Source organism: Anomaloglossus baeobatrachus, chromosome 1, assembly GCF_048569485.1.
Source record: "Anomaloglossus baeobatrachus isolate aAnoBae1 chromosome 1, aAnoBae1.hap1, whole genome shotgun sequence".
NCBI classification, from domain to species: Eukaryota; Metazoa; Chordata; class Amphibia; order Anura; family Aromobatidae; genus Anomaloglossus; species Anomaloglossus baeobatrachus.
This window is the reverse complement of record NC_134353.1, coordinates 822,303,146-822,331,094: the sequence shown is the minus strand read 5'-3', so window position 1 is coordinate 822,331,094 and position 27,949 is coordinate 822,303,146. Positions and strand designations below refer to the sequence as shown.

The following is a 27,949-nucleotide window of genomic DNA, read 5'->3' as shown; positions in this document are numbered from 1 at the left end:
ATGATTTATCTGACGATATGTCGTCGGGGTCACGGATTCCATGACGCACATCCAGCATTATTACCGACGTCGTTGCGTGTAACACCTACGAGCGACTTCGAACGATCGTAAATAGGTTGAAAATCGTTGACACGTCGTTCACTTACAAAATATTGTTCGTTGTTTGGAACGCAGCAGACATATTGGTAAGTTTGAAACCCTGCAAACGACGAACAACATCCACACGACCGCCTTGGTCAAACAATATATAGCTGAACGATTTAGCGTCGCTAGTGAGATCGTTACGTGTGATGGCTAATAAATGATCTATGAGCAATCTCGGGAAATCGTAACTATGATCTGGGCGTGTTACATCGCTAATGAGATCGTCAGATAAATCGTAGCGTGTAAAGCGGCCTTAAGTTGGACCCTAACCAATCTCATATTGATGGAGTACCACAAAAACTTTTTTATTTGACTTTATGAATCAATAAGGTAATTTACAAATAACTGTAAAGAACGCAAACGTTTTTCTAAAAATACTGAAAAATGTGCCTTTTTCAAAATTGTAATTTCTCTCCTTGCCAGACAGTCATACCACAAGGTAATAGTTACCATGCTATTAGACCATACTACTTCATGGTTGCAGGTTTTTTCCAACATAAACAAACAAAAAAGTCTATGAACTCACCACGATTATTATGGTATAAGATAAGTCCCTATGAGTTTGTGGATCCCTCTTCCACTGCTGCCCAGCATTACTGCATCAGCAAAAGAACATGAGAAATTTGAAGATCGGGATACTCCAGTTTTATAAAATCCAATGATTTCTTTATTAAATATCAAATAAAACATGCTCACAGGCATGAACACATCAGCTTTGATGTGTTTCCGGCGAACACGTTGCCCTTATAGACCTCTCTATGACTAAAGGTACCGTCACACTAAGCGACGCTCCAGCGATCCCACCAGCAACCTGACCTGGCAGGGATCGCTGGAGCGTCACTACACGGGTTGCTGGTGAGCTGTCACAAAGGCAGATCCCACCAGCAACCAGTGACCAGCCCCCAGCCAGCAGCGACGCGTGGAAGCGATGCTGCGCTTGGTAACTAAGGTAAATATCGGGTAACCAACCCAATATTTACCTTGGTTACCAGCGCACACCGCTTAACGCTGGCTCCCTGCACTCCTAGCCAGAGTACACATCGGGTTAATTACCCGATGTGTAGTCCGGCTATGTGTGCAGGGAGCAGGGAGCCGGCACTGACAGCGTGAGAGCGGCGGACGCTGGTAACGAAGGTAAATATCGGGTAACCAAGGAAAGGGCTTCTTGGTTACCCGATGTTTACCATGGTTACCAGCGTCCGCAGAAGCCGGCTCCCTGCTCACTGCACATTCAGTTGTTGCTCTGTCGCTGTCACACACAGCGATGTGTGCTTCACAGCGGGAGAGCAACAACTAAAAAATGGCCCAGGACATTGAGCAACAACCAGCGACCTCACAGCAGGGGCCAGGTTGTTGTTGGATGTCACACACAGCAACATCGCTAGCAAGTCGTGCCTCAGCAGCGATGTTGCTAGCGATGTTGCTTAGTATGACGGTACCTTAAGGGTGACGTGTTGACCGGAAAAGTGGCAGAGATGATGTGTTCATGCCTGTGAGCATGTTCTAGTTGATATTCAATAAAGAAATCATTGGATTTTATAAAACTGGAGAAACCCGATCTTCAAGTTTATCATTGCACTTTTATTTTAGGCATTTAAAGGGAATCTGTCACTTGATTCATGTTGTCTAATCTGTCTAATCCATGAGCAGCATGAATGAGATTGGAGCCTGACTGCAGGATTGTAGGTACGGTAGACATATTTTTCTCTGATATGTTCCAAGATAGTTTGAAGATCCAGTAGGGACATATGAGATGAGTTCTATGTGGCTTCTCCCCGCCCTCCTGCAGGTGATTGATAAGGCTCTCCTGTGTGTACAGAGACTATGACAGACTTGGGAAGAATCCGCTTTGAATTAACTCTTATCATCTCCCCTGAATGGATCCTTAAACTGTGTAATTGCACAGCCAGCCTCTGATTCAGGGTATCTTTAGTTTGGGCAGCATAAACCAAGTAACAGTTTTCTTTAAGACACCTGAAATAGTAAAAATAATTTTTTTATTAACATTTTTTACATGCCAAAACTTTTGTTTAGGGATTAAGACCATCTAAAGTGCTTCTAAAACCCCCATGACTCAGACAATTAAAAAACAAACTTCACCACAATAAGTATTCTCAGGTAAAGCACTGCTGGTATGAAAGTGAACTGCGGCATCAAAGGCTAGGTTCACACGATGCTTTTGTATGCGTTTTTTGCTGCAAAAAACGCACAAAAACGCACCCGTGGCAAAAAAACGCGGCAAAAAACGCATGCATTTTTAACGCAATTTGGTGCGTTTTTGCTGCATTTTGCCTCACTGCGGTTTTATGCGTTTTTTTTTATCAGTGAACAATGCCATTAAAGATAGTTGAAAAAAAAAAAAAAAGGGTCTGATGTCATTTCCTTATTCAATATGTTCTTCATTCTCCACTAGTGTATGCAGGAGAGCAGACAGCTGCAGAACTACAAGGCTCAGCATGCTCCAAACAGGACTGTATGCTGGAGGGAGAGGCAGGGGAGCAGAACTACAAGGCTCAGCATCCTCCGTCCAATAGTGTATGCAGAAGAGCAGACAGCAGCTGCACAACTACAAGGCTCAGCATCCTCCATCCAGGACTGTATGCAGGAGTTTTTTGCCCCCCAAAAAATGACATGGGTTTCGCCATATTTTTGTATGCTAGCCAGGTACAGCAGGCAGGTACGGGCTGCCCCCACCCCCAGCTGCCTATTTGTACCCGGTTGGGAAGCAAAAATATAAGGAAGCCCTTTTTTTTTTTTTTTTATTTAATTATTTCATGAATTTCATGAAATAATTAAGAAAAAAAATTACGTGGGCTTCGCCCAATTTTTGAGTCCGGCCAGTTACAACAAGGCAGCTGTGGATTGGAATCTGCAATGCAGGGTGCCCATGCTTTCTGGGCACCCCCGCTGCGAATTGCAGTCCGCAGCCACCCCAGAAAATGGCGCTTTCATAGAAGCGCCATCTTCTGGCGCTGTATCCAACTCTTCCAGCTGCCCTGGTGACCGGTGGCTCGCTGGGTAATGATGGGGTTAGGGCTAGCTGTATATTATCAGCTAGCCCTAAACCCGAAATTCATGGTGTCACGCCAATATTAGACATGGCCACCATGAATTTCTAGTAAAGATAAAAAAAAACACAACACAGAGAAAAATATTTTTATTAGAAATAAAACACAACACAATTAGTGACTCCATCTTTATTGAAATAAAGAACCCCCCTCCTCCGCAGTAATCCTGGGTCAAGGGTCACGCGCCGTCCAATCCGGATCCAATATCATTTGATCGGTCTGCTGGAAGGCATACTGATCAGATGAAGTGTCAGGATCAAGGATGTGAATCACATCACACCAGTTGATTGTATAAAAGCCGTTTATACAATTAGCTGAAGCATCATTGCAAAAAAAAAAAATACTCACTTATGTGCTGATTACCGGCAGCTCCTGGAGCGAGTGTGATCCCGTGCGATTGCTGCAGGAGCGGCTGGTAATCAGCTGATGAAGTCTCCTGACGGCATCCGCTGATCGGTTAAGCCGGCCGGGCGCCGGCGTCACCGCGAGACTTACGATCAGCTGATGCGTGAGGTGACTGCATCAGGTGATCCATCGCCAGGTCCTGCAGCCATCGGACGTACCCGGGGAGACTGCACACAGCCGGAGTGGCGGTACCGGGAGAGGAGCTGGGAGCGGACATGGCAGCGGGAGTCTGCTGACAGGTGAGCATGACATTTTTGTTTTTTCTACTGTTCACTTTTGATTTCGCAGCTGTCTCCACCTCCCGCCCGGACATGGCTTCGCACGGGAGCGGATAATGGCGCTACGGGAGGTGGAAGCAGTGGTGGCGGTACCGGGAGGATTCACGCTTCTGTATTTACTGACAGAAGGAATCCTCTTCCTGTACATGTCACTTTACTACCCACCCCTTGCGTTTATAGCTGCGTTTTTAGTCATAGAAACGTACTAAAATGCAGCTATATTTCCAATTTGCGTTTTTCATTGCTTTTTTGAACATCTCATTGAACTCAATGGGTGGAAAATGCAGTGAAAAACGCAAAAAAAATTGACATGCTGCGTTTTTGTGTACAGCACAAAAACGCAGCTAAAAAAACGCTGTGTGCAGAAAGCAAAAATGAAAACTCAGTCTTTGCTGGAGAAGCAAAGTCATGCAGTTTTCTGAGCAAAAACGCACCCGAAAAAAAGCGCAAAAACGCCACGAAAAACGCACTGTGTGAACTTACCCCAAAGCTGTGTTCACACAGGGTGTTTTTGGTTGGGGTTTTTCCTGACCAAAACCTGATCTTGTGGCAGGTGTCCTGGGGGTGTCCTGGTGGTTTCCTGCATTTCTGCTATGAGTTTTGGCCAGGCATTTTGTGTGTTTTTTATGGCATTTTTACAGTGTTTTCTACAGCAGTTTTTGCACTTCTGTGATGGCCGGACCAAGTTCAGATCTGCAGGGGTTCAAAAGTACCCGAGTGCTGGGTCCAGGCCAGGATTGACCTTGATCCGGCACTAGAGTAATAAAAAAAAAAAAAAGTAAAAATAAAGAAAAAAAATAAAGCAAGCGAGCAATATTTTACCAGTCTCTGGCGTCGATGTCCCTGCTCCCACAGCCCCTCTTTCTACTTCCGGGGCCACTCATTAGCCTCATGAATAATCATTGCTTTCCCTGCTCAGTGGTGTCTGTGATTGGTTGCAGAAAAATTCGCCCCCAGCCTGTGTGAGAGTGTCTGACTACAGCCAATCACAGACCCAGTCTGTGGGTCTATTGTACAGTAAAAATAAATAAATATCTTGGCGTAGGGTACCCCCATATTATGATACCCAGTACAGATAAAGCCTATGGATACAGGCTGCAGCCCCCAGTCGTGTGCTTATCTTGGCTGTGTATTAAATTAATGGGACCCCATGCTGTTTCTATTTTTTCTTTTTAAATTATTTAAATATATAATTGAAAAAAAACATAACAGGGTAGGGCAGATGAAAGTGCGCCTGGGCAGGACCGCAATGCCGGCCTCTGTGGGTGACATAGAATGCATCATCCACACTGCGCTGGATAGACAGCGATCGCCGCAAAGAGCAGTGACACCCATCGGACCGGACCACCCAATAGGTGAGTATTATAAAAGTGTTTTTTATGCTATACAGAGCGGCCTGGGCTCTTATATACAGTATTCTGGAATGCTGCATATAGGAGCTCACTGGCGGTGGCCGCAGCTTAGATTGGCCAAATCTGGTGACAGGTTCCCTTTAAGGAGGGGTGCAGAAATATGTGTAAAAAGAGATGTGGATTCAAAAAGGGGCAGGACACTATTTGCTCGGATGCTCTAAAGTTGTCATGCATAGTGGCATAAAAATAATTTTTGTCTTGCACGATACAGTATATAGAGTATGTACAGGTTCCCAGGCCACTGATAGAATAATATACTAATAACGACAATAATTAGAAGGAATATTGTAAAAAATAACCTTAGAACTTTATATAACTGCTTGTACAGGGGTATCTCTAACAGTAAATTGTGCATAGCTCCATATACATTACCCCCCAGGTATTCACACATCTGGAAATTCAGTTACAAAATACCTAATATACACAAAGTAGAACAAGTGTATCAGTTTTCTTACGGTCACGCTGTTCTCAGAGTTTGCGTACACAATGTCATTGGAAGGCACATATCATGGTTTAGCTCAAGGACCTGGCCAGTCAATAGATTTATGCTTTCTGTCATATTATCCATGTGATAATTAAAGCAGCTAGCAGAATTCAATACAGGAGAGCACTGGGGTAGTAATGTGATCTTGATCAAACATTTGTCAGTCTTTGTAGAAAATGACAGCTATTTGAATAGGTAAGTGAATGGAGTACAGTTGTGAATATGAGCTAAGACAGGATTTCGAAGCCGTGTTGTACTTCTGACAAATGTTAGGCCACTTTACAATGACAGAACCAAATTGCGTTATATATAACAGGCTTTTCAGCCATTCCATTGTGCTTAACCCTATGTAAAAGAAAAGTATAAATCCTGTACGTGAATACAAAGCTTTCCCCTGCTGCTACATCAGTACATGTATTGTAGCCGGGGCAGGAACTGATAACAAGTGTTTCATTTCTAATATAACATATGGTTTAAACTGCACCTGTCACCAACGTGGGGTGAAGGCATCTATTTGGGGAGGGCCATGCCAATTTTCATAATGTATCGTACCAATAAGATGAAGAGTTCATGAATGATGAGGCACCGACCGCACATGAAAAATTATGTCAGCGCAAGCTACACAATGGAAAGATTTGTTAAAATATTACAAACAATGTATAAGGAAGAGACGTGAGCGAGCAATGATAGAGGGCTTCTTAGAGGGAATTAATGAACTAAGCTGCCTGTGCCATCAATATGCATTCCTGTGTAACACTACATTTATCTGGAAAATAGCCGTCTCTTCAGGATAATAACAAAGAGCAGATGCTGCACAAACCGTGAGGTCATTCCTAACACACATTACTCAAATTTTGTAAGATCTGAAAAAAAATTGCAACATCTGTTCACATGTTCTGAACTTGGGTCGATACAACTTTGTTACATTTTTTAATTCTTAACACTGAATTATAATTTTATTTCTGATATGTATAGCATTATTATATTCTATCTAACTTCTATTACTTTGCTTATAGAGCGCCATCACATTTCGCAGCGCTTTACAGTCATCATCACTTTTGTCCCCATAAGTGCTCACAATCTAAGTTCCCTATCAGTATGTCTTTCGAGTGTGGGGGGAAACCAGGGATCCGGAGGAAACCCACGCAAACATGGGGAGAACATACAAAGTCCTTGCAGATGTTCTTCTTGGTGGGATTTGATCCCAGCGCTGCAAATCAAAAGTACTGACCACAATTGGAGTACGTGGATATGCTGTGAGAAGTGATGAGTAGGGGAAACCGTGGCTAAAAAAAATGGACATACAGGAGAAAGGAAGACTTCAGTGGAATGTAGGAATGGAAGCAGACAGAATAAATATGTACAAGCTCGGACTGCCATCGGGAGAATAGATGAACCCTGCCATGTGGCCTCCTAGATAAATTAAAAGGAGAACCATATGGGAGCACACATACCTGTAACCTCTATATAACCGCTTCCATGTCGCAAAAAGAAACAACTGCGGATAAAAAGCAGCCCAGGTCCTAGAACTGACCTTCACAGTGCCAGACCAGCAACCATAAATAAAGGCATTTGCTACACACGCTGGGACCTGGGCTGACCTTTTATCTGCAGTTGCCTCTTTTTGTGTCATGGAAGCGATTATATATAGGTTACAGGTATGTGTGCTTCAATATGGTTCTGCTTTTAATTATTTTTTTATCTAGGAGGCCGCATGGCACATGAAATACATAATATAGAATAGGACCCCCCTATTGAGATTTGCCGTGAAGTGGCAGGGGTGGCTCAAATAATTGATCAATTATTTGCTAAAAATCTCATTATTATATTACAGTTGGAATAAATCCGTGAATTTGCACTTTTATATGATGCATGCCACTCTCAGATCGTGCTGGCTCCCTTTTCTTGGTTCACAAGGTGAAGACAGAGGCAGAATCTCATCATTCATTTAACAAACTACCCAGATTATTTTTCTTGTTACATGAAAGCATAGGTAAACTTGTAAATGTGGGTAATATTTCTACATAGTTAAACAGTGGGGCTCCAGAGTCAATATTAATGGTGGGCTCTAGGCAGCCAGGTACAATACTGAATGCGCATCCAGTAGACTACAACGGTACAGCCAGATGGCATTACAGGCACATAGTCAAAGCTTTGCCCACTGATTGGTAGACCAATGGCCACATGATTGTAAAGAAAAAGTGTGCAGACATTGGCCATTGCAGCAGGTGGATTACCCTGACTGTGAGAGCATATGGAAAGATCAGCTTTCTCACCTCACTGCTCGATTTATTAGGTGTGTAGTGAAAGGGGCTTTCTCAAGAACAAAGTTAATTTTAATCAATAAATATAGGAATAATAATACATTCTACAATGGGATGTGTTTAAAAAAATGTTCTTGTGCAGAGATAATCATAGTTAAATACCATTACCACTTCCATATGGTAATAATAGAGCATTGAAGGGGTTGTTCCACGAACAAAATAGATTTTAATCAATAGATCTGGGAACAATAATTTAATAATGTTCAAAATTGGATTTTTTAAAAAAAAAAAACAAACAAAAAAACGTTCCTGTGCAAAGATAATCTTATATATGTGTCCTTGCTATTTACTGTGTAATGGCAGTGTCTGACCGTACAGGGACATGGTCTGTTCCTACCACAGCTCTTGGGCTGAGAAGGACACAAAAGAGTATACAGACGGGATCATAGAGGATTCTTTTGTGAGGTAAAACATTTCCCTGTCTGGTTTTAAAAAAATGTTTTACCTCAAAGAAAGATTTATTTGCGATCATATTCTGCAATGTCTGTATACTCTTTTGAATCCTCCCCTGCCCAGTGGCTGTGGTATGATCAGACCATGTCCCTCTAAGGTCAGACACGGCCATTACACAGTACATAGCAGGGACACATTTATATGATTATCTTCGCATAGGAACGTTTTTTTTTGTTTGTTTTTTTTAAACAAAAACAGCCAATTGTGGAAATCCTTAAATTATTATTGTTCCCAGATCTATTGATTAAAATCTACTTTGTTTGTGGTACAAACTCTTAAATACTCTATTATTACCATATGGAAGTGGTGATGGTATTTAGTATTTGTACTATCTATGTTATGATTGGGGCTTGATTTGCTTTTTATCTAGTCCAGAGCTCTAAATTCATAATAGATATAGAAACAATTTCCACCACTAGAGGGAGCTTTCTGCATACAATTTTATTATAGAGCTTAAGTAAAGCTCTATACACTATGCAATGAGCATCCTCAATGTGTTGCAATCCTCTAAATTAAAATATAAAGCGAAAAAAGCATCTACAAACTGTGTACATTTTCAACCCTTTCAGGGCTGAGCATTTTTTTTTCATTTTTTTTTCACCTAATCTTTTTCTAAGAGCAATATCTTTCTTGAGGACTAGTGTTGTTGCCACCCGAGTTGTAGGATTGAGTGACGACATTCATTTTTACTATAACATATACTGAAAAGCGTAGAATGAATTGGTGAAAAAAAACAATTCTGCCATTTTGGGGTTTTATTTTTACTGTGAGCGCTTGGTACAGTATATGGAGGGGTGAGCTGATGTTTTGGTGTACGTGTATGATGCTCTGATAGCTTTTATTGTATTCTATCAGAAAAAGGCGTGATTGTAATTTTTACACCTTTTTTATTTTCATTTTTGAACCCTGCTGCCATGGTAACCCAATGGTATTCGCAATTTTGTTCTGACTGACAGCAGCAACGTATTTATTTATTTTATTCACTTATATAGCGCCATTAATTCCATAGTGATTTACAGACATCATCATCATCTCTGTCTCCATTGGGACTCACAATCTAAATTCCCTATCAGTATGTCTTTGGAGTGTGGGAGGAAACCTGAGAACCTGGAGGAAACACGGGGAGAACATACAGACTCCTTGCAGATTATCATACCAAGAGAACTCAGGGGTAACATAGTCATGGTCCTAATATGACCAAATAGTCAAAAATAGATCAAAAACAACTTCTTGAAAAAGTATAAAGATATGTATTACATGAATTATTAACAAGAAGTGACAAATAGACAAAGAATCAGACAAGTTAATTAATCAGGCATTTAAGGAGTGCTACTGATGATACATCACATAAGTGCACCTCCCACTCAGGCGAGAGTACTGAAAAATGTATAAAGGATAATATAAACAAACCCAATATGGCTATAGGTATATCACTAAAGTTAGTTGCCATATATGGGAATCAGTCATGGGTTCGGGTATAAGGCTATATAAGAAGGCTCACACGAGTATTATAATACCAAGACATTAAAGCCTAAAACCCATAGACCAAATACATAGTAAATCACTCACCCATCGTGGTTAGTGGGATCCGAGAAAAATGTGCCCCGACGTGCACGTTTTGATTACTTCTTCGGGGGGCCGTGGTGTAGTCTTCATAATTGTTGGATATGGTGTCACATCTTGCCCTCAATCTTGTAATTTATAGACTCCTTGCAGATGTTGTCCTTGATAGGATTATGACTCCAGACCTCAGCGCTGCAAAGCCACAGTGCTAACCACTGAGCCACCGTGCTGAAATAAAATGGTTGTGAGCAGTGACCAGAGCTCAGCTTCGGCTGTGGTTAGAGGGAACCAACCAGCAGGATTTTCACATATAAAGTAAAAGCAGTGTCATACTGGCGCTAGGATGGTGAATCAAATCATACTTTCAGTTTAGAGATTGGATGCTTGATTACTGAAAACAATGTTATCAAATGTCCAGAAATTAGTGCATTGGTTGAGTGGCATCTGCATTGAGACAGGACTATGTGGGTTGGGTGTTGCATTAATATTCCTCCTGTGCGTCCTTTGCAGGACTCTATGTAAATTTCTTCCCCCTGTTGCTACCATTATAGTTCTGACCGGCGCATACAGAGTAGAATCTAGAGGTGTTTCATGAGGTCTTCTATAAAATGGAGTCAGCACCTGGGCATACTGTTATCTCCAGCGTCATCTTATTGAAGACACTGCCCTCCTGCTACTGACTGTCCAGTGTCCTCTGAAGTGTCCTGTCAGCTTTTGGGTGCGGTAAGCTGCTGATGGGGGTGGTCTCCTATTCTATTGTGACTGTGCACGCTTCCGCGGTGTAATTGAGGGCACAGGATGCGAAGGCGCATGCGCTGCCCTCCGCACAATCATCCGACATGTCAGAAGCAGGTTGACAGCACCGGAGATAGTGGTATCCAAAGGCGCTGACCCCGATGCTATTTTATTGAAGAAATCATGAAATACTTCTAGATTCTACTGCGCACAAGCCAGCCAGGACCATATTAGCAGTGATGGGGGGAACAAATTCACATAGAGACCAGCAAAGCACACGAGGGAGGAATAACTCGACCCACATAGTTCTGCTCCAATGCACATAACACTCATTATACTCACAAACGTAAATATATTTTATTGGGATTTAATGTGATATACCAACACTAGGACCACCTTTGGCTGTAATTCCTGCTGCATGTCTTATGGGGGATGTCTCTACCAGCTTTCCACATCTAGAGGCTGATTTTTTCCCCCCCATTATTCTTTGCACAATATCTCTAGCTCAGTGAGATTGGATGGAGGCATTTGTGAACTGCAGTTTTCAAGTACTGTCACAGATTCTCAATGTATTTTTGGTCTGGACTGTGACTGGGCCATTCACACATATGAATATTTTATCTAAACCCTCCATTGCAGCTCTGGCAGGAAGTACATTGACGTTTGTGTTTGTAACATGAAAAAAAATGTGAAAAAGGTCATATATGTATAGCTATCATTACTATGTCTGGAAAAATCTGACCTATTAAAATATATAAGTAAACACCACAAAGAGAAAAAAAATAGAAACCCTAGAACTGAAGCGATAATGTCATACATCTCAAAATGGTATGAATAAAAATAGACTGCTTGTCACACACAAAATATGCACTCACATAGACCTATCAAACAAAAAATGAAAAAGTTATGAATCTAAAAAAAATGGTGACACAGGGAAAATGTTATCTTTATTATACTTTATTATTATTATTATTTTTTTACAATTTTTTTCCTCACTTAAAGAAATACGTTTTTGCAGTCTGTAATTGTACTGACCTGGAAAATCATACTGTCAGGTCAGTTTTACAACCTAATGAACTCTGTAAAAACAAACCCCCCAATAAACAATAGCAGAACTGTGCTTATTTTGCAATTTCCCTGCAATTATAATGTTTTAACTGTTTTGCGGTACATCGCACAGTAAAATGGATAGTGTAATTCAAAAGTACAAATTGCCCTGCAAAAATAACCCTTTATAACGCTATATCAACAGACAAATAAAAAAGATATGGCTCTTGGGAGAAGGGGAGGTAAAAATAAAAACCCAAAAATGGAAAATTGCCATGTCAGTAAGGGGTAACATTGCAAATAAAATTAAAACAAAATTGTCTACTTTTCGGGCAATATCCTTAAAGGGATACTAGGACAATCCCTTCTGACTGCACACGTTTCCCCCAGGTAAAATAAAAAAAAGACTATACTCACCTCCCGCTCTGGCGCCATTCCAGCGGTGCAGGGGTTCGCATTCCCAAGGCTCATGTGACGTTGTGACATCATACGAGTCTCGCATCCAATCAGCACCAACTTCTGTCTCCCCTCCTTTGGACCAAAAGAGTTAACCAATAGGAAGTGAGTGCTGTGGATACACTCACTTCTTTTTGATTGCCCGTTTGGTTCGAAGGCGGGAAGACAGAAGCCGGTGCTTTTGGATGCGGACTATATCATGTGAGCCCCAGGAACATGAACCACTGAAGAGATGCCAATATGTGAGGAGAGTATAGGCTTTTTAATTTCACCTGGGGAAACGTGGAATCAGAAGGAATGTCCTAGTAGTGGACAACCCCTTTAAGAAAAGCATTTGTGACGCCCTGACAAAATCAGGTTATCACAGGAGACTGCATCCAACTTCCAGATGCAGGACTCTCTCCTCCTTGTCCTACCAACATAACCCCACACACAGGTACAAACACCAGCCACAAAGCCTAGTCACCCCCCCAGGACAATAGGGACACACTAGTGGACGGGGCCAGGCAGATGGTGACACCCACCTAGGGGTTCTGAGGTGTCAGGGGAGGGAACACGACAGATGAGTCTGGCCAGAGGAAGTGAGAGGAGTTAAGTGGTAGTCGCGGGTTGTAGCTCCCAGACTACCGGACTACCTGAGCTGACTAGGTGGCAGACGGCAGAGCAGGGCCACAGGCGATGGAGATTCGGTCGCAGGAGACCTTAAGTGGACCGGGGCAGGGCTGTAGCCCGCTGGTGCCGACAGTGGGAATCCGGTCCGGAGGCCATGCACAGTCGGGGTACCTGGACCCCAGGGCGAGGACAGCTGCAAGCACCTTGTCAATTAGCCAGCAGGGGACAAGGTTCCAGATCTTGTCCCACGAGTAGCCCAGATAGAGCGAGACGGAAGCCGAATGCAATGGATAGGACGTCTGCAAGTGCCTGCAAAAATCCCAAGGGTCAGATCTTGCGGGACACAGCTCCCACAGCAAAGACACCGGGAGTGGACTTTTCCCGTTCCATGCAGACTAGTCAACACACGAAACACCAAACTAGAGTGCAGGAGGAAGGGCGCCTGTTCTGTTCACCAGTGTGCGGGACCCGAGCACACCTCTCCAGAGGCTACCGGTATCTGGCACTTGGTTTACTACTTTGACTCTGTGTGACTTTTTCAAAAACTGTGAGTACACCGGTATCATCCGGTCCAGCCTGCAGACTGTGTCCGAGCATTGCACTCCACTTACACCTGGGCCCGGGACAACACCTCCCCTACCCGTGGAGGGGATACCATCCTGCTGCCCCGCTCCATCAGCCCCGGGTGCCCCATACCAAGGCAGTGGCGGTGTCACCAGCTATCACCGCAACCCATGGGTGGCATCACTGACAAACTTTCCCCTGTAAATAACCCCTTTATTAAGTTGTGGGCAACGGGCTGCTGCAAGAGCTCCGGATTCGGCTGTCACTCGAGCCACAGCCACGATCCCGGATCCGAGCGTCTCAAGTAGCCCCCCTGCCGAGGTCTGCACCCCCGCCCGCGAAATATACACAGTAATGTAACATAGTTAAATCTCACACAACAGTCACATACCTTGCCGCAACTTTCAGAAACCAACTCTGTATGGGGTGAATGGTTAATGGTACACGACTACCACGTAAATGGAAAGCACAAAAAAGTGCTGATCGCCTATTAAAAATATTCATTAATCGCCCAGCAATTGCACATTCATAAATGTGCACGGCTGAGGAGGTAGATGTTAATGTTAACATAAAACAGAGCAGCAAAGTGTGCTTTAATTCTATTAATGTGCAGATGGCATGCTAACACTTTTTGCATTGAAATGTCAACTTTAAATTATCTTCTTGGCCTGGTCGATGTAAGGAGAGAAGTTACTTGATAAAATCAAATCTAGAACAGATTGTTCTTTCTCTATTTGCAGAACCAGCCAAGCTTCTTCTTAATAGGATTATTCAGCTAAATGAAACATATTCCTTAACTGTAAAATCCCAAAATTCTAAATGGTTATTATTTCTCAGATTCTGTGCCTGTTTCTCATGTGTAGAGGCATGGCTTAATTTGGGTGAGGTAGCAACACAAGCTAAAGAAATTTCACAACTAGAGATGGGCAAAGCCGCAGATGTTTGGGTTCGGCAGTTCAGAACCATACTTGAACCTGAACATCTGCCCGGATGTCGAACTCTATATAAGTCTATGGGGACCCAAACATTGTAAAATGATGGTAGAAACGGCTAGGGGGCTGTAAATTATACTTACCGAATATCCCGGGCGGCTATCACACTGCTTTCAGATTGATTTAACTCTCATTCATATTCACTGCTTCCCCACCCATTGTCAGTCCCGACGTCTATGATTGGTTGCAGTGAAATCGCATCCTCACCCTGTATGACAGCATCTATGATTGGAATTACACATGCTATCTGTGTCCCTATAGCAATGTAAAAATAAATAATTACAAAAATTTGCGTAAGGTCCCCCCATATTGTGATACTCAGCACAGATAAAGCATACGGCTACAGACTGCAGTCCTCAGCTGTGTGCTTATCTTGGTTGTGTATGAAAAAAACCCCTATGTGGCTTTTTTTAATTATTTTAAAAAATAGTTTTAAAAAACAGCGTGCAGTCTCGCTCCAATTTTGATAAAGCCGACAGCTGGGCGCTGGTATTCTCAGGCTGGGGAGGCCCATAGCTACAAGGCTCACCTAGCTTAAAAATATCAGCCCAAAGCCGCCCAGAATTGTCACATTCATTAGCTATGACAATTCCAGCGTCTTACCAGGCTCATCCCAATTGCCCTGGAACAGTGGCAATCGAGGTCATATAAGGGGTCAATGACAGCTCACAGCTGCCACTTAGCCATAGATTAGTAATAGGCAGAGACCTATGAGACCCCCTATTACTAATCCTATAAGTGAAAAAAATAAATACAAACACCAAAAAATATTTTTTTGAAAAAAATAATACAAAAAGAAATACCCTCTTTCTCCAATTTATTAACCCACCAAACAGCCAGATCTGTCATAATCCCCATGAAGTTCCACAATGATGTTGGCTCTACTACATACTGAATTCGCAGCACTTGGGCACATTAGAAAACATAACTGCTGGCTGCGGCTTTAGGCAGACACTGCTGACACAAAAACAATGTGGTTTTAATGTGATTTTTGGCATCATGGCTGTATATCAAAATTGGGGGGGAGACCACACACCTTTTTATAAATGATTTATTTAAGTAATTGAAAAAGCCACATAGGGTTCCTCTTATTTTGAAATACAACCAAGATAAGCACACGACTGGGGCTGCAGCCTGTAGCCATATACTTTATCTGCGCTGAGTATAACATTATAGGGGGAATCCTATGCCATTTTTTAATTTATTTTTATACCACTATAGGAACGCAGACTGCGTGTGTGATTCCAACCAATCAGAAATGCTGTCCCACAGAGTGGGGGCATGGTTTGACTACAACCAATCATAGATGCCGGGACTGATGGTGGGTGGGGGAAGCAGTGAATATGTATGAATGTTAATGAGCAGACCCTGAAGCAGTGTTACAGACCCATAGGAGACTCAGTAAGTTTAGCGAAGGAAAAAAACAGGTTGTTTGCGGCACCTCAGTTGGAATTCTTCATAAGGAAAATGGACGCAAGTTAAAAATCCAAGGGATCCTCTTGGTAATTAGCTCATAATATAACCATGATAAAGTCCAATTGTAGGGTAAAACGTTTCTGTCTGAATGGAATATAGATTCTTCTGAAGATTACCCCTGGGGACGCTGTCTTTCATTATATTCAGTAAGTATAATGGTCCTGCTTTATTTCTTATTTTCTTTTTTTAAAAAAATGTCTATAATTTTCCGGGTGGCTGAACCCGAACAGCCACAAGGGTTACCCTGAGAAGTCCATGTTCAGATTCCGTACATGGACACTAGGCATCCGATACAGACAGTTCAGGTTCACTCATAACTAATCACTATTTACAGCAAATCCAAAAGAAAGGGATCCGACATGCTGGATTTCAAACTGTCCAATCACTTGTTTCCTGTGAGATAGATTAGTCAAGTGCTCATTTCCCCTCTTCACTTAAAGAAGCACCAACACAAAATTTTTTATTGTTTAAACCAGTATAAATGTACATGTAATATCCTGTTGTCTTCTCCATTTTCTAGCACCAATGAGGTTCTTTTCTAAGTCACATGACTTCTATTTTTATCACACCGGGGTTTATGTGTGAGCCTGAAATCGCTCTTACAGTCAGAACAAGGCTCTATAGACTTACACTGTAAAAACAATTTCGGCCTCACACATAAACCCTAGTGTAATCTAGCAAGTTGGAATAGAAGTCAAATGACCCAGAATGCGGACAACCGCGATCAGTGAGTAAATTACCAATCTTACAGTACATGTCATGTACATATAGACAGGTTAGGTAATAAAATGTTTTGTGGGAGTGCTCCTTTAAAGAAACATGACAAGCAGGTCCAGTGAGGAGATATTCCAGTGAGAAGAGAAAAGGGTATTGGAGGTTTGTGCAAGGTAGAAAACTACCAACAAGACAGAGTAAGGTATTGTGTCATCATTACATTTTTACAGCTTTGTGAGCCTAAAGTGGCCGGTCACTAGTTTTAGATTGATGGCCTTAACTTAGGGTTACTTTGAACGTTGCAACATCGCTACTGCGATCTCGTCGGGGTCAAATGGAAAGTGACACACATCCGGCGCCGGTAACGACGTCGCAACGTGTAAAGCCTAGAAGCACCGATAAACGATCACAAAAGCGTCGAAAATCGGTGATCTGTGTAGTGTCGGTCATTTCCATAATTTCACTGCAGCAACAGGTACGATGTTGTTCCTCGTTCCTGCGGCAGCACACATCGCTGTGTATGAAGCCGCAGGCGCGAGGAACATCACCTTACCTGCGTCCCGCCTGCAATGAGGAAGGAAGGAGGTGGGCGGGATGTTTACGTCCCGCTCATCTCCGTCCCTCCGCTTCTATTGGCCGCCTGGTAAGTGCGTGTGAAGCTGCCGTAGCGATAATGCTCGCTACGGCAGCTATCACAAGATATCGCATCTGCGACGGGGGCAGGGACTATCGGGCTCGGCATCGCTACAATCAGCTAGCGATGTCGCTAGCGATGTCGCAGCGTGCAAAGTACCCCTTAGGATAGGTCATCAACGTCCAATCGGCCGAGGTCCAACACCCCGCACCCTCATCAATCAGCTGTTCTTGGTCCCAGTGCTGCCAGCAGGCAGATGGAAATACTCTGTTCCGGAGCTGCACCGTCAACTGACAGCAGCCGCGGACGGGTATTGCACATCCGCCTCCCATTCAAATCAATAGGAAGTGGATGTGCAGTGCCCGGCCATGGCCGCTATCAGAAGTTGGGGCACTCCAGAACTGAGCATCTTCAGCTGCCTGCGGCACCTTAAACTGTTGATGGGAGGGGGTGTGGGGTGTCGGACACCGGCAGATTAGAAATTGATGACCTATCCTAAAGATAGGTCATCAGTAGTGGATAATCTCTTTAATGGTAAGAAGCACTGCTATCCATTTTATTTTGCTGTTTTTGCTCTTTCGTACTGCTAGGTATCTACTCATTAGTTCTGCTTTACTATGAGGAGATGTGCGGCTGAACATCGCATTGAAATGACTTCATTTTCTTTTTGTACACGACACAAGTTACACGCTCAATTCCACGGCCAATAATTTGTTGCCTGTGTAAATAATTTAGATAAAACAAAGAGCGTTTGCCGTGCAGATAAAACTGAAGATGTTAATTAACTGGGTATTAAAATAACAAATGGCACCGAGGGCTTTGAAGGTCATGTAACACTAATGAGAAAAACTATTTGGATATCACAATCTAGTAAAGTAGAAACTTTGCACAGTCAAAGCTGTTAGCATCCACTTTTCACCATGTCCTCCCCCGTAATGCTAAGCGCTCTTTCATCTGTCCAATTTCTATAAATATGTGGATATAACATAAATAAACACTAAAATACGGAACCAGAAGGGATAAACTGTGCTGCACCATCAGACGACCGAGCGATAGTCATGGGGCAAACTTTTGTTAGTAGTAATACAAACAAGCAATAAAACATTTAGATTCATTCTTGTCAATTTACTCAGATTTTCTTCCTTTATACTAAGATACCATGATGAGTATTTGATGCTATATATTTTCTGAGCAAAAAAATGCAGCGTATAAGGCTATGTGCACACTGAGCGTTTTTTTGACGCTGCATTTTTGTGTGATTTTGGTCACTAAAAAGGCACAACGCATAAAAACGCACCCTCGGCAAAAACGCGCAAAAAAACGCACCAGTAAAAACGCATGTGGTTTTACCGCGTCTTGGTGCGTTTTTGGCTGCGTTTTTGATCTCTGCGTTTTTCTGCGGTTTTCCAATGCATTGCATGGGGGGAAAATGCAGAAAAATGCAGGAAAGAATTGACATGTCCATTTTTTTTTAGCTCAAAAACGCAGCTTAAAAAAAAAAGTTGTGTGCGGACATCAAAAATGAAAAGTCATAGACTTTGCTGGGGAAGCAGTCATGCAGTTTTGAGCCCCAAAACGCATAAAAATGTACCCAAAAAATGCGCAAAAAAACCAGCGAAAAACGCATTGTGCGCAATAGCCTAAGGGTATGTGCACACAATCAGAACCCGCCGTATTCTAGACGTGGCAGGTCCTGACCTGCGGGCCGTGAGTCTCCTCCGCAGGAGACCGCCGCTGCTTGTGCCCACGATCCGGACTTGGGCAGCTGCGGTCTCTTGCGGTGTTCTCTCTGAGGAGAACACTTGCATCTCCACAGTAAAGAATTGAGATGCTGCGGCCGGGAATCTGCACCACAGGTCAATTTCGCTGAGGGAAAAACAAGCACAGTAGGCATGTAATTTCTGAAAATCCCATCCACTGTGCTTATACTGTACAATGCAGCATTTTGGATGCAGGGAAAACACACTGCATCCAAAACACTGTGAACCCGGATCGTGGGCATGCAGTCTTAGGGCGGCTTTGCACGCTGCAACATCGCATGTGCCATGTCGGTGGGGTCAAATCGAAAGTGACGCACATCCGGCGTCACTTTCGACATCGTAGTGTGTAAAGCCTAGATGATAAGATGAACGAGCGCAAAAGCGTCGTTACCATATCATCGATGCAGGCTCCGACTATTTCATAATTGCGCTGCCGCGACAGGTACGATGTTGTTCCTCGTTCCTGCGGCAGCACATATCGCTGTGTATGGAGCCGCAGGAGCAAGGAACATCACCTTACCTGCCTCCCGGCTGCAATGAGAAGGAAGGAGGTGGGCGGGATGTTTACATCCTGCTCATCTCCGCCCCTCCGATCCTATTGGCCGCCTGCCGTGTGACGTCGCTACGACGCCGCACGACCCGCCCCCTTAGTAAGGAGGCGGTTCGCCGGCCAGAGCGACGGTCGCAGGGCAGGTGAGTGCATGTGAAGCTGGCGTAGCGATAATGTTTGCTACGCCAGCTATCACAAGATATTGCAGCTGCGACGGGGGCGGGGACTATCGCGTGCGACATCGCAGCATCGAATTGCGATGTTGCAATGTGCAAAGCCCGCCTTAATGTTCCAGCAAAGTATATGAGATTCATAGACATTTCATACATACTATGAGGTGTTTTTTTTTCTTAATCTGTGGAAATTTAATTGCATTGCAATTTTGTGATTCAATTGTTTTTATTGATTTTGCAAGTTAAAATGGGGAGCATGAGTTTGGATAGCATGAGATAACAATAGGGGGAAAAAAAGGTTATGGCTATGAGTTAACCGGGAGGTAACAAAGCAATTTACATACAGAGATCAGAGTTCAGAATTTTTTTTTCAGCTTAACAGTCCTGACAATCTGGTGAGTTTTTTTGCAGTTACAATACATACATGAAATAAAAATGTAAATTTCTCTTACGATAAATATCCATTTAATTTCGGTATTTTCTCCATAGAGAAATCTAGCTGATTGGTGCAAAACTACAGCATAAAAACTGCACAAAATACTCATCCTGGAACCTAACCTTACTAAGTGTTTTTTTCACATTTGTTTTTATTAATATATTGCGATTTACAGTAAATATGCAAAAAAAAATAGTAAATTATAAAAGTAGCACAAAATAGTCAAAAGTAATGTTAAAACTAAAGGGAAAATAAGCTGGGATAACATGAATCTCACAAAACTAAATACATACTATTTGTACTTGTTGTTTTTATATATTTATATCGTCCTAGGTTACCACAGTTATTAAGATGGCATCTTAATTTATATTCGAATGTCAACATGATCCAACTATCAAACTTTGCTTCAAGTTTCAGTTTATCGTCTAATGACAATGCTAATGCAGTTGAATAGAAGCAATTCTCATTAAATGCCCTAATGACTTATAATAGTGCTTCTAATTAATTCTACACATAGCACATTATTCACATAAAACTGGATAACCAGTCGGGTTACGGTGAGGCAGGATGAGAGGAAAGTACATCAAACTCCTCATAAAACTAAAGTCAAATCTATCATAAATACTCAAATAAAGAGATTACTATAGAACAGAAACATTTATTGCAACTTGGACATGCAGGTGCCTGGCTTCTTACACCTCATCAGGGCACACTGCTGAACCCCCCCCCAAAAAAAAGGGTAACGTGTGATTACTAAAATCACTAGAAAACACGATATCTCACCCTACATGGACCGATGCTTCCCATCATCGGCTGACTATTTTGGCCATGTCTATGCACCAAACAAACTAACTTTTTGCACAATGAGATCATTAGGTGAAGAACTGTGTGGAAATGTCAATTATATTTAAATACATTGTGCAATCATACTTCAACTCTCCACTCATTTTAAGGTTGAGAGGGTTTACATTTCCTGAAGAAGAATGAAGACTCAATGTCTCTTTTGGATGTATACAGTGCCTTGCGAAAGTGTTAAAGGAGTTGTCCTCTACTTGGACATCCCCTGCTCATTCCCCTGGTTTGCCGTTGTAAAAAGAAATAAGCCTTTACTGAGGCCGTAGTTCCAGCAATGTCTGAAGCCCCGTTCACAGGGCCCATATGACATTGTTATGACACCTGGGCTCTGAGACCTATCAGCGCCAGGCGTCTGTTTCCCCGCCTTCAGACATTTCAGCAGGGAGTCAGCACAGCCCCTCACATCCAGCTGAAATGTCCCAAGGCAGGGAGACTGATGCCGGAATAAGTAGAGGTTGTCCAAGTAGTAGAGAACCCTTTTCAGCCCCCCTTGGCATTTTTCGTGTTTTGCTACTGCACAACCTGGAATTTAACTGTTTGTTTGTATTTTGAGAATTTGCATCAGTTCATGTAAAGAACATGCCTACAACTGTGAACATTTGTTTTTCTTTTTATTGTGAGGCAAACAACAAATAGGATAAAATAAATGAAAACTTCAGTGTATGTAACTATTCAGTCAGTAATTTGCACAGACTCCTTTTGCGGCAATTACAGCTGCAAGTTGCTTTTGATAATTCTCGAACTTTTTACATCTTGCCACTGGGAATTGTGCCCATTCCTCAAGAAAAAAACTCCTTCAGCTCCTTCAGGCTTGATGGTTTTCTCTAGTGAACAGCAATCTTCAAGTCTGACCACAGGTTCTCAATTGGTTTAAGGTCTGGGCTTTGACTAGGCCACTCCAATACATTTAAACGTTTCACCTTCAATCACTCGAGTGTTGCTTTAGCAGTAGATTTGGGCCATTGTCTTGTTGGAAGGTGAACCTCCGTCCTAGTCTGAAATCACTAACAGACTGAAACGGGTATCTGTATTTCACATCATCCATCTTTCCCCAACTCAGACTATTTTCCCTCTCCCTGCTGACAAAACAAAAACCCACAGTATGATGCTACAATGGAGTTCTTGAGGTGATGAGTGGTGTAGACTGTGAGCCCTCGCAGGCAGGGACCTCTCTCCTCCTGTACCTCTTTGTGTCTTGTATTGTTTATGATTATTGTACTTGTCCCTATTATGTACACCCCTTTCACATGTAAAGCGCCATGGAATTGATGGCACTATAATAATAAATAATAATAATAATAATGTTGGTTTGGCAGCAAGCATAGTATTTACCTTGGTGACCAAAAAGTTCAGTTTTGGTCTCATCTGACTAAAGCACCTTCCTCCATACATTTGGGGAGTCTCCCACATGTCTTTTGGCAAACTCAAAATGAGCCTTCCAATTCTTGAATGTAAGTAAAGGCTTTTTTCTGGCCACTCTTTCATAAAGGCCAGCTCTGTGGAGTAAATGGCTTATTGTGGGTGTATGGACAGATACTCCAGTCTTAGCTTGGGAACTCTGCAGCCTCCTTCAGGGTTACCTTTGGACGATGCGCTGCCTCTCTGATTAATGCCCCCCTTGCACGGGCTTAAAGTGTTGGTGGAAAGCCCCCTCTTGGCAGCTTTGTTGTGGTATCATGTTCTTTTCATTTACTGATAATGGTTTTAATGGTGCTCTGGGGGATCATCAGGGATTGAAATATTTTTTAGAACCCAACCCTGACTTGTAATTCTCAACAACTTTATCTCTTACATGTTTGAAGATCTCCTTGGTCTTCATGGTGTTTGTTTAGTGATGCCTCTTGCTGAATGTTGTTGCAGTTTCTGTGGTCATTCAGAAAAGGTGTATATATACTGACCATTCCCGGGACACTTAGATTGCACACAGGTGGACTTCCTTTCACTAAGCATGTGACATATGAAGATAATTGCTTGCAGAAGAAAATTTTAGGAGTTTCATAGTAAAAGGGGTACACACATACCGTATTTTTCGGACTATAAGACGCACTTTTTTTCCCCCAAATGTTGGGGGAAAGGGGGGTACGTCTTATAGTCTGAATGTAGGGCATGGCTGCGTGGAATGAGGGTGCTGCAGTGGCGTGGGTCATCGGGGGCATGAGCAGGCTGCAGCAACGCCTACCGTGACCACGTGGGCCCGCTCATTTCATATGCACGTCCATCATCCCACCCATCATCTCTCAGCGCTGAAGCTGGCACTGACAGGTGGGCAGGATGATAGGCGGGGGATGTGCGCATACTAAACAGCCGGCCCACATGATCACCCTGGCAACTACACCCTGGAGTGATCATGTGCGGCTGTATTCACTGCCCCCCGCGCATTATCATCAGCGTGGGGTGCAGGGAATCAGTAAACGCACCGGCCAAGATCCATGCTGCATCACTCGTCCTCCTGTCTGCCGGCCGCGGCTGTGTGTGGAGACTAGCGGTGCACACAGGGATGATGTCATCGCTGTGCGCACGTGTCCACAGGATGGGGGTATATAGCAGGATGCGGCCATATGCCAGGATGGGGTATATACCAGGATGGCAGTATATAGCAGGATGGGGGCTATACCAGGATGAGGGACATATATATACAAGGCAGGAGGATCATTACCAGGATGGGGTACCTTAGTAGAGAATTTGGGGACATTACCCCCATAACAGTGTCAGCAGCAGATTCTCGCCCCAAACAGTGTGTTATGACCACATTTTTTGCTTAAAATTTTATTTTTCTCCTCTAAAACCAGGGTGCGTCTCATGGTCCGGTGCGTCTTATAGTCCGAAAAATATGGTATGTATATGTCCATTTTTATTTATTTTATCCCAGAATTTTAAATTTTTGCCTATATTTTTCTCACTTTACTTCCCCAACTTAGACTATTCAGTGCTGATGCATCACACAGAAATCAGATTACAAAAATATTTAAATACAGGTTGTAATATAACAAAATAGGTAAAAGCCAAAGGGGTGAATACTTTTGTAAATCACTGTATAAGTGCTAACAAACTGTCAACTTTATAACCTAGTTCTTTGATGTTTCATGAGACATGTTTATTAGGGCATTTCCAGTAATGCCCCTACCTATATATTCCTTTTTCTAGTAAGCATGGAATATCTTTTGGCTTGGCATCCTTTTTCAGAGTTTCACACCAATAATTTTATATCATAACCTTCCTGTTGGCTTGTCGACAACTAATCAATTTGTCCTTACTGCTTGGAAAATATCCATAAGCAGTCACCAGTCGTAAGTATTCTATAGGTTTGGCTACCTTTCCTGTGCTAAAAACTGAAAAATCACAATTTAGATTATTTGGGACTTGATAGACAATTTATAAAAACAATTTGGTGAAGTTTTTGTTAAGCAACCTAATGAGAGAACAATTATTTTTTTTCCTAGGAAAACATCTAACAAGTCATTTGCTGTCCAGTTGTATGAAATATTTTGTCAATGGCCAATCATTGAATGCTGATTTTTTTTGTTAATTCACCTTACCATTCCATGGTTAATAACTCAGTACTTCTAATAACCATATAATGTGTATATCGGCTTACTTTATATTTGTCTGCAAAATTACATCGTTTCATAGTTACATAGTTACATAGGTTGAAAAAAGACCTAGGTCCATCTAGTTCAACTTTCCTCCACCAATTAGATATTTTGTCACTAAAGGCCACTTTACACACAGAGATAAATCTGCGGCAGATCTGTGGTTGCAGTGAAATTGTGGACAATCAGTGGCAGGTTCGTGGCTGTGTACAAATGGAACAATATGTCCATGATTTCACTGCAACCACAGATCTGCCAAAGATTTATCTCTGCGTGTAAAGTGGCCTTAAGTCACTTATAACCAACAATGTTGTGTGTACTGAGGAAATCATCCAGCCCTATTTTAAAAGCTGTTATAGTATTTGCCATTACTATCTCTTGTGATAGAGCAGTCAGACTGTGGAATGCCTTAACTGTAAAGAACCTTTTCCTATTTAGCTGCCGGAATCGCTTTTCTTCCACTCGCAGTGAGTGCCCCTTGGTCCTTAGTGTTGTCTTTGGAAGGAATAAGTCATGTGCCAGTCCTTTATACTGATCACACATGTATTTATACATAGAAAGGAGATCTCCTCTAAGACACCTTTTTTCTAAGCTAAACAAATCAAACTTTTTTAACCTGTCATCATATGGGAGGCCTTCCATTCCTTGTAATAGTCTAGTTGCCCGATTTTAAACTGACTAACTTCTGAATATCCCTTTTAAAATGTGGAGCCCAAAAGAAGATCATATATTCCAGATGTGGCCCTACAAGTGATTTATAGAGGGGTAACAATATGTTGGGATGACGGGATCTAATCTCTTTTTTTATACACCCTAAAATCTTGTTTGCTTTTGCAGCTGCTACCTGACATTGAATATTGCTGCTCAGCTTATTTGTTTCAAATCTGTTTTATTAAAGCTGGTAAAGCCAAGATACATCTCGATCATATAAAATGATTAATTAACATATAGAATAAACTCTCAGTTGCAAATTGCCAAAAATGACATCTCAAAGCCAATTACATGGGAACTCCATAAACTTTCATTACACTAACACTTTATGAAAAACCGTATATTATAAATCAACGTTCCATCTTAGCTGCTCAGCTTATTTGTAACCAGAATAACCAAGTCCTTCTCCTGTTCTGTAGTCCCAAGTTTACTTCCATTTAATGTATACGCAGCTATAGGATTACTCCATCCAGGTGCATTACTTTACATTTATCAACATTACATCTCATTTGCCAAGTATCTGCCCATTCCGACATCTTATCCAGATCATTTTGTAATATTGTACTATCAAGGTGCGTTTTTAATATCCTACATAGTTTGGTGTTGTCAGCAAAAACTGACACTTTACTCTCAATCCCATCCACAAGGTCATTAATAAAGAGATTATAAAGAATCGGTCCTAGCACAGTTCCCTGATAAATATATCATCCATCTTCACAATGCCACATGCAAGCTATAGTTTTGTAATATAAATATACTAAGTATCTAGAAAATCGTACTATTTATGAAAGTAAAAAGACAACAGTGATGAAAGAAACTATGCAAAATACACAAAATATTAAAATTTTATTTTCAAACCATAAAACGTTAGCGTTATTAATCTAATTGTAATTAGCATAATCCTGATCAGCAAATCATTTACTACCGCCCTAATCAGATCTCAGCAGTAAAACCATTTCTGCTTTGCATTAGATTGGATTTCAGCCCCACTACCCTCAATAGACCCGCCTGCCTTATAAACCTTATACTGCAAATTGTAATTACTAAGTCACCAGAGGGCTTAAAGCTTTTTTTTTTTTTTTGCATACAGTTAGAACCTGAACGTACATATATAAGCAGTCACTTGTATTGTGTGCTACCTATATTGCCCATTTCCATACTGTAAGAGATATATGAAATAGCAGATGTACTTACTTGAGCAAGTCAGCAAAGTTCTAGCGATGAGACAATCAGGATGCAGCAGTGTTTCGAGCAGCAAGTTCCAATTACAGCATGGTTGGGATAAGAGCAGTTTGAGCTGACCCTGGACTGCCATTTCTTCTGCTGATGGAGTTCTTTCAAAACGTAAGATAAAGAGAGAATAATGTAGTTAATTTATCTATGAAATGAATAGCCTTAAAGTGCAGATGTAATGCTAACTCATTTAAATGTCAATTCCTCCCAGATTACTCAGAAAATGCTTTCATGCTTGCTTACTTTAAAACTGCTCAGGGAAGGAATTACATTTAATCTCAAGTAGCTAACAGCAAATTAACATTTGGTACGCTGCCAGATTTGTTACTGACACAAAGTAACTTCACTTATCCATTGTGTAGAGCCTTGTAGGTTCTTGTTGTAGAAGGTAAAAATTAGAACTTTTTTGTGCATGAATAAATCTGCCTACACTAAGCTTTACCTCCGTGTCACAATACCCGGGAGGTGCACTCAAATTAATTCCGTTTACTGAAAATCATTTTGACAAGTAAGGGGCTAATCTAAAATATAGCAGTCAGTGAATCATTGCTATACATTGCCAAAATACGGCTACGCGATTCTGAAAAGCAACGGTATCTGCCAGAGTGCCCCCATCTGTGTATTTGGGGGATGGACTCACACAGGAATTTAGATATAATAAAGGGTTAAACTTGTAGGATAGTTTTACGCAGTTTTGACAGTTTTTGAGACAAAGTTAGAAAAGGATTAAAAAACAAATGAAAAATAAAAAGAAAAGTTATAATTCTCCTTTCTGCTTAACATTTGATTCCAACAAAAAAGAAGTGTATTAATGTAACCAGTTTTTTGGCAAATAACTTTTAAGCGCAGGGTTAAATTTTCTCTTCAAAACATAGTCTATGACGTCCCCTGAATCAAATGGGGTGTCTGTGCAAAATATTGTGATTGTAAATACGATGGTGTGGCTTCCTTTAGCAGACATACACACACATACACACACACACATACATACAGTGCCTACAAGTAGTATTCAAACCCCTGCAGATTTAGCAGGTTTTCACATTCGCAATTAACTTGGCATTGTGACATTTGGACTGTAGATCAGCCTGGAAGTGTGAAATGCACTGCAGCAAAAAAGAATGTTATTTCTTTTTTTATTTTTTTTTTTAAATTGTGAAAAGTTTATTCAGAGGATCATTTATTATTCAACCCCTCAAACCACAAGAATTCTGTTTGGTTCCCCTAAAGTATTAAGAAGTATTTCAGGCACAAAGAACAATGAGCTTCACATGTTTGGATTA

At 41.9% G+C, this 27,949-nt stretch overlaps 1 protein-coding gene across 6 annotated transcripts in view; it reads right to left on the bottom strand.

The window, feature by feature from the left end:
- KIAA0825 (KIAA0825 ortholog) overlaps positions 1 to 27,949 on the bottom strand; it is a 785,365-nt gene that overhangs the window by 407,243 nt on the left and 350,173 nt on the right. For all 6 annotated transcript variants that reach the window (XM_075325095.1, XM_075325097.1, XM_075325094.1 and 3 more), the window contains one exon: positions 26,631 to 26,770. In XM_075325095.1, coding sequence (XP_075181210.1) covers positions 26,631 to 26,770 — 140 coding nt within the window. The remainder of the gene's footprint in view (positions 1 to 26,630; positions 26,771 to 27,949) is intronic.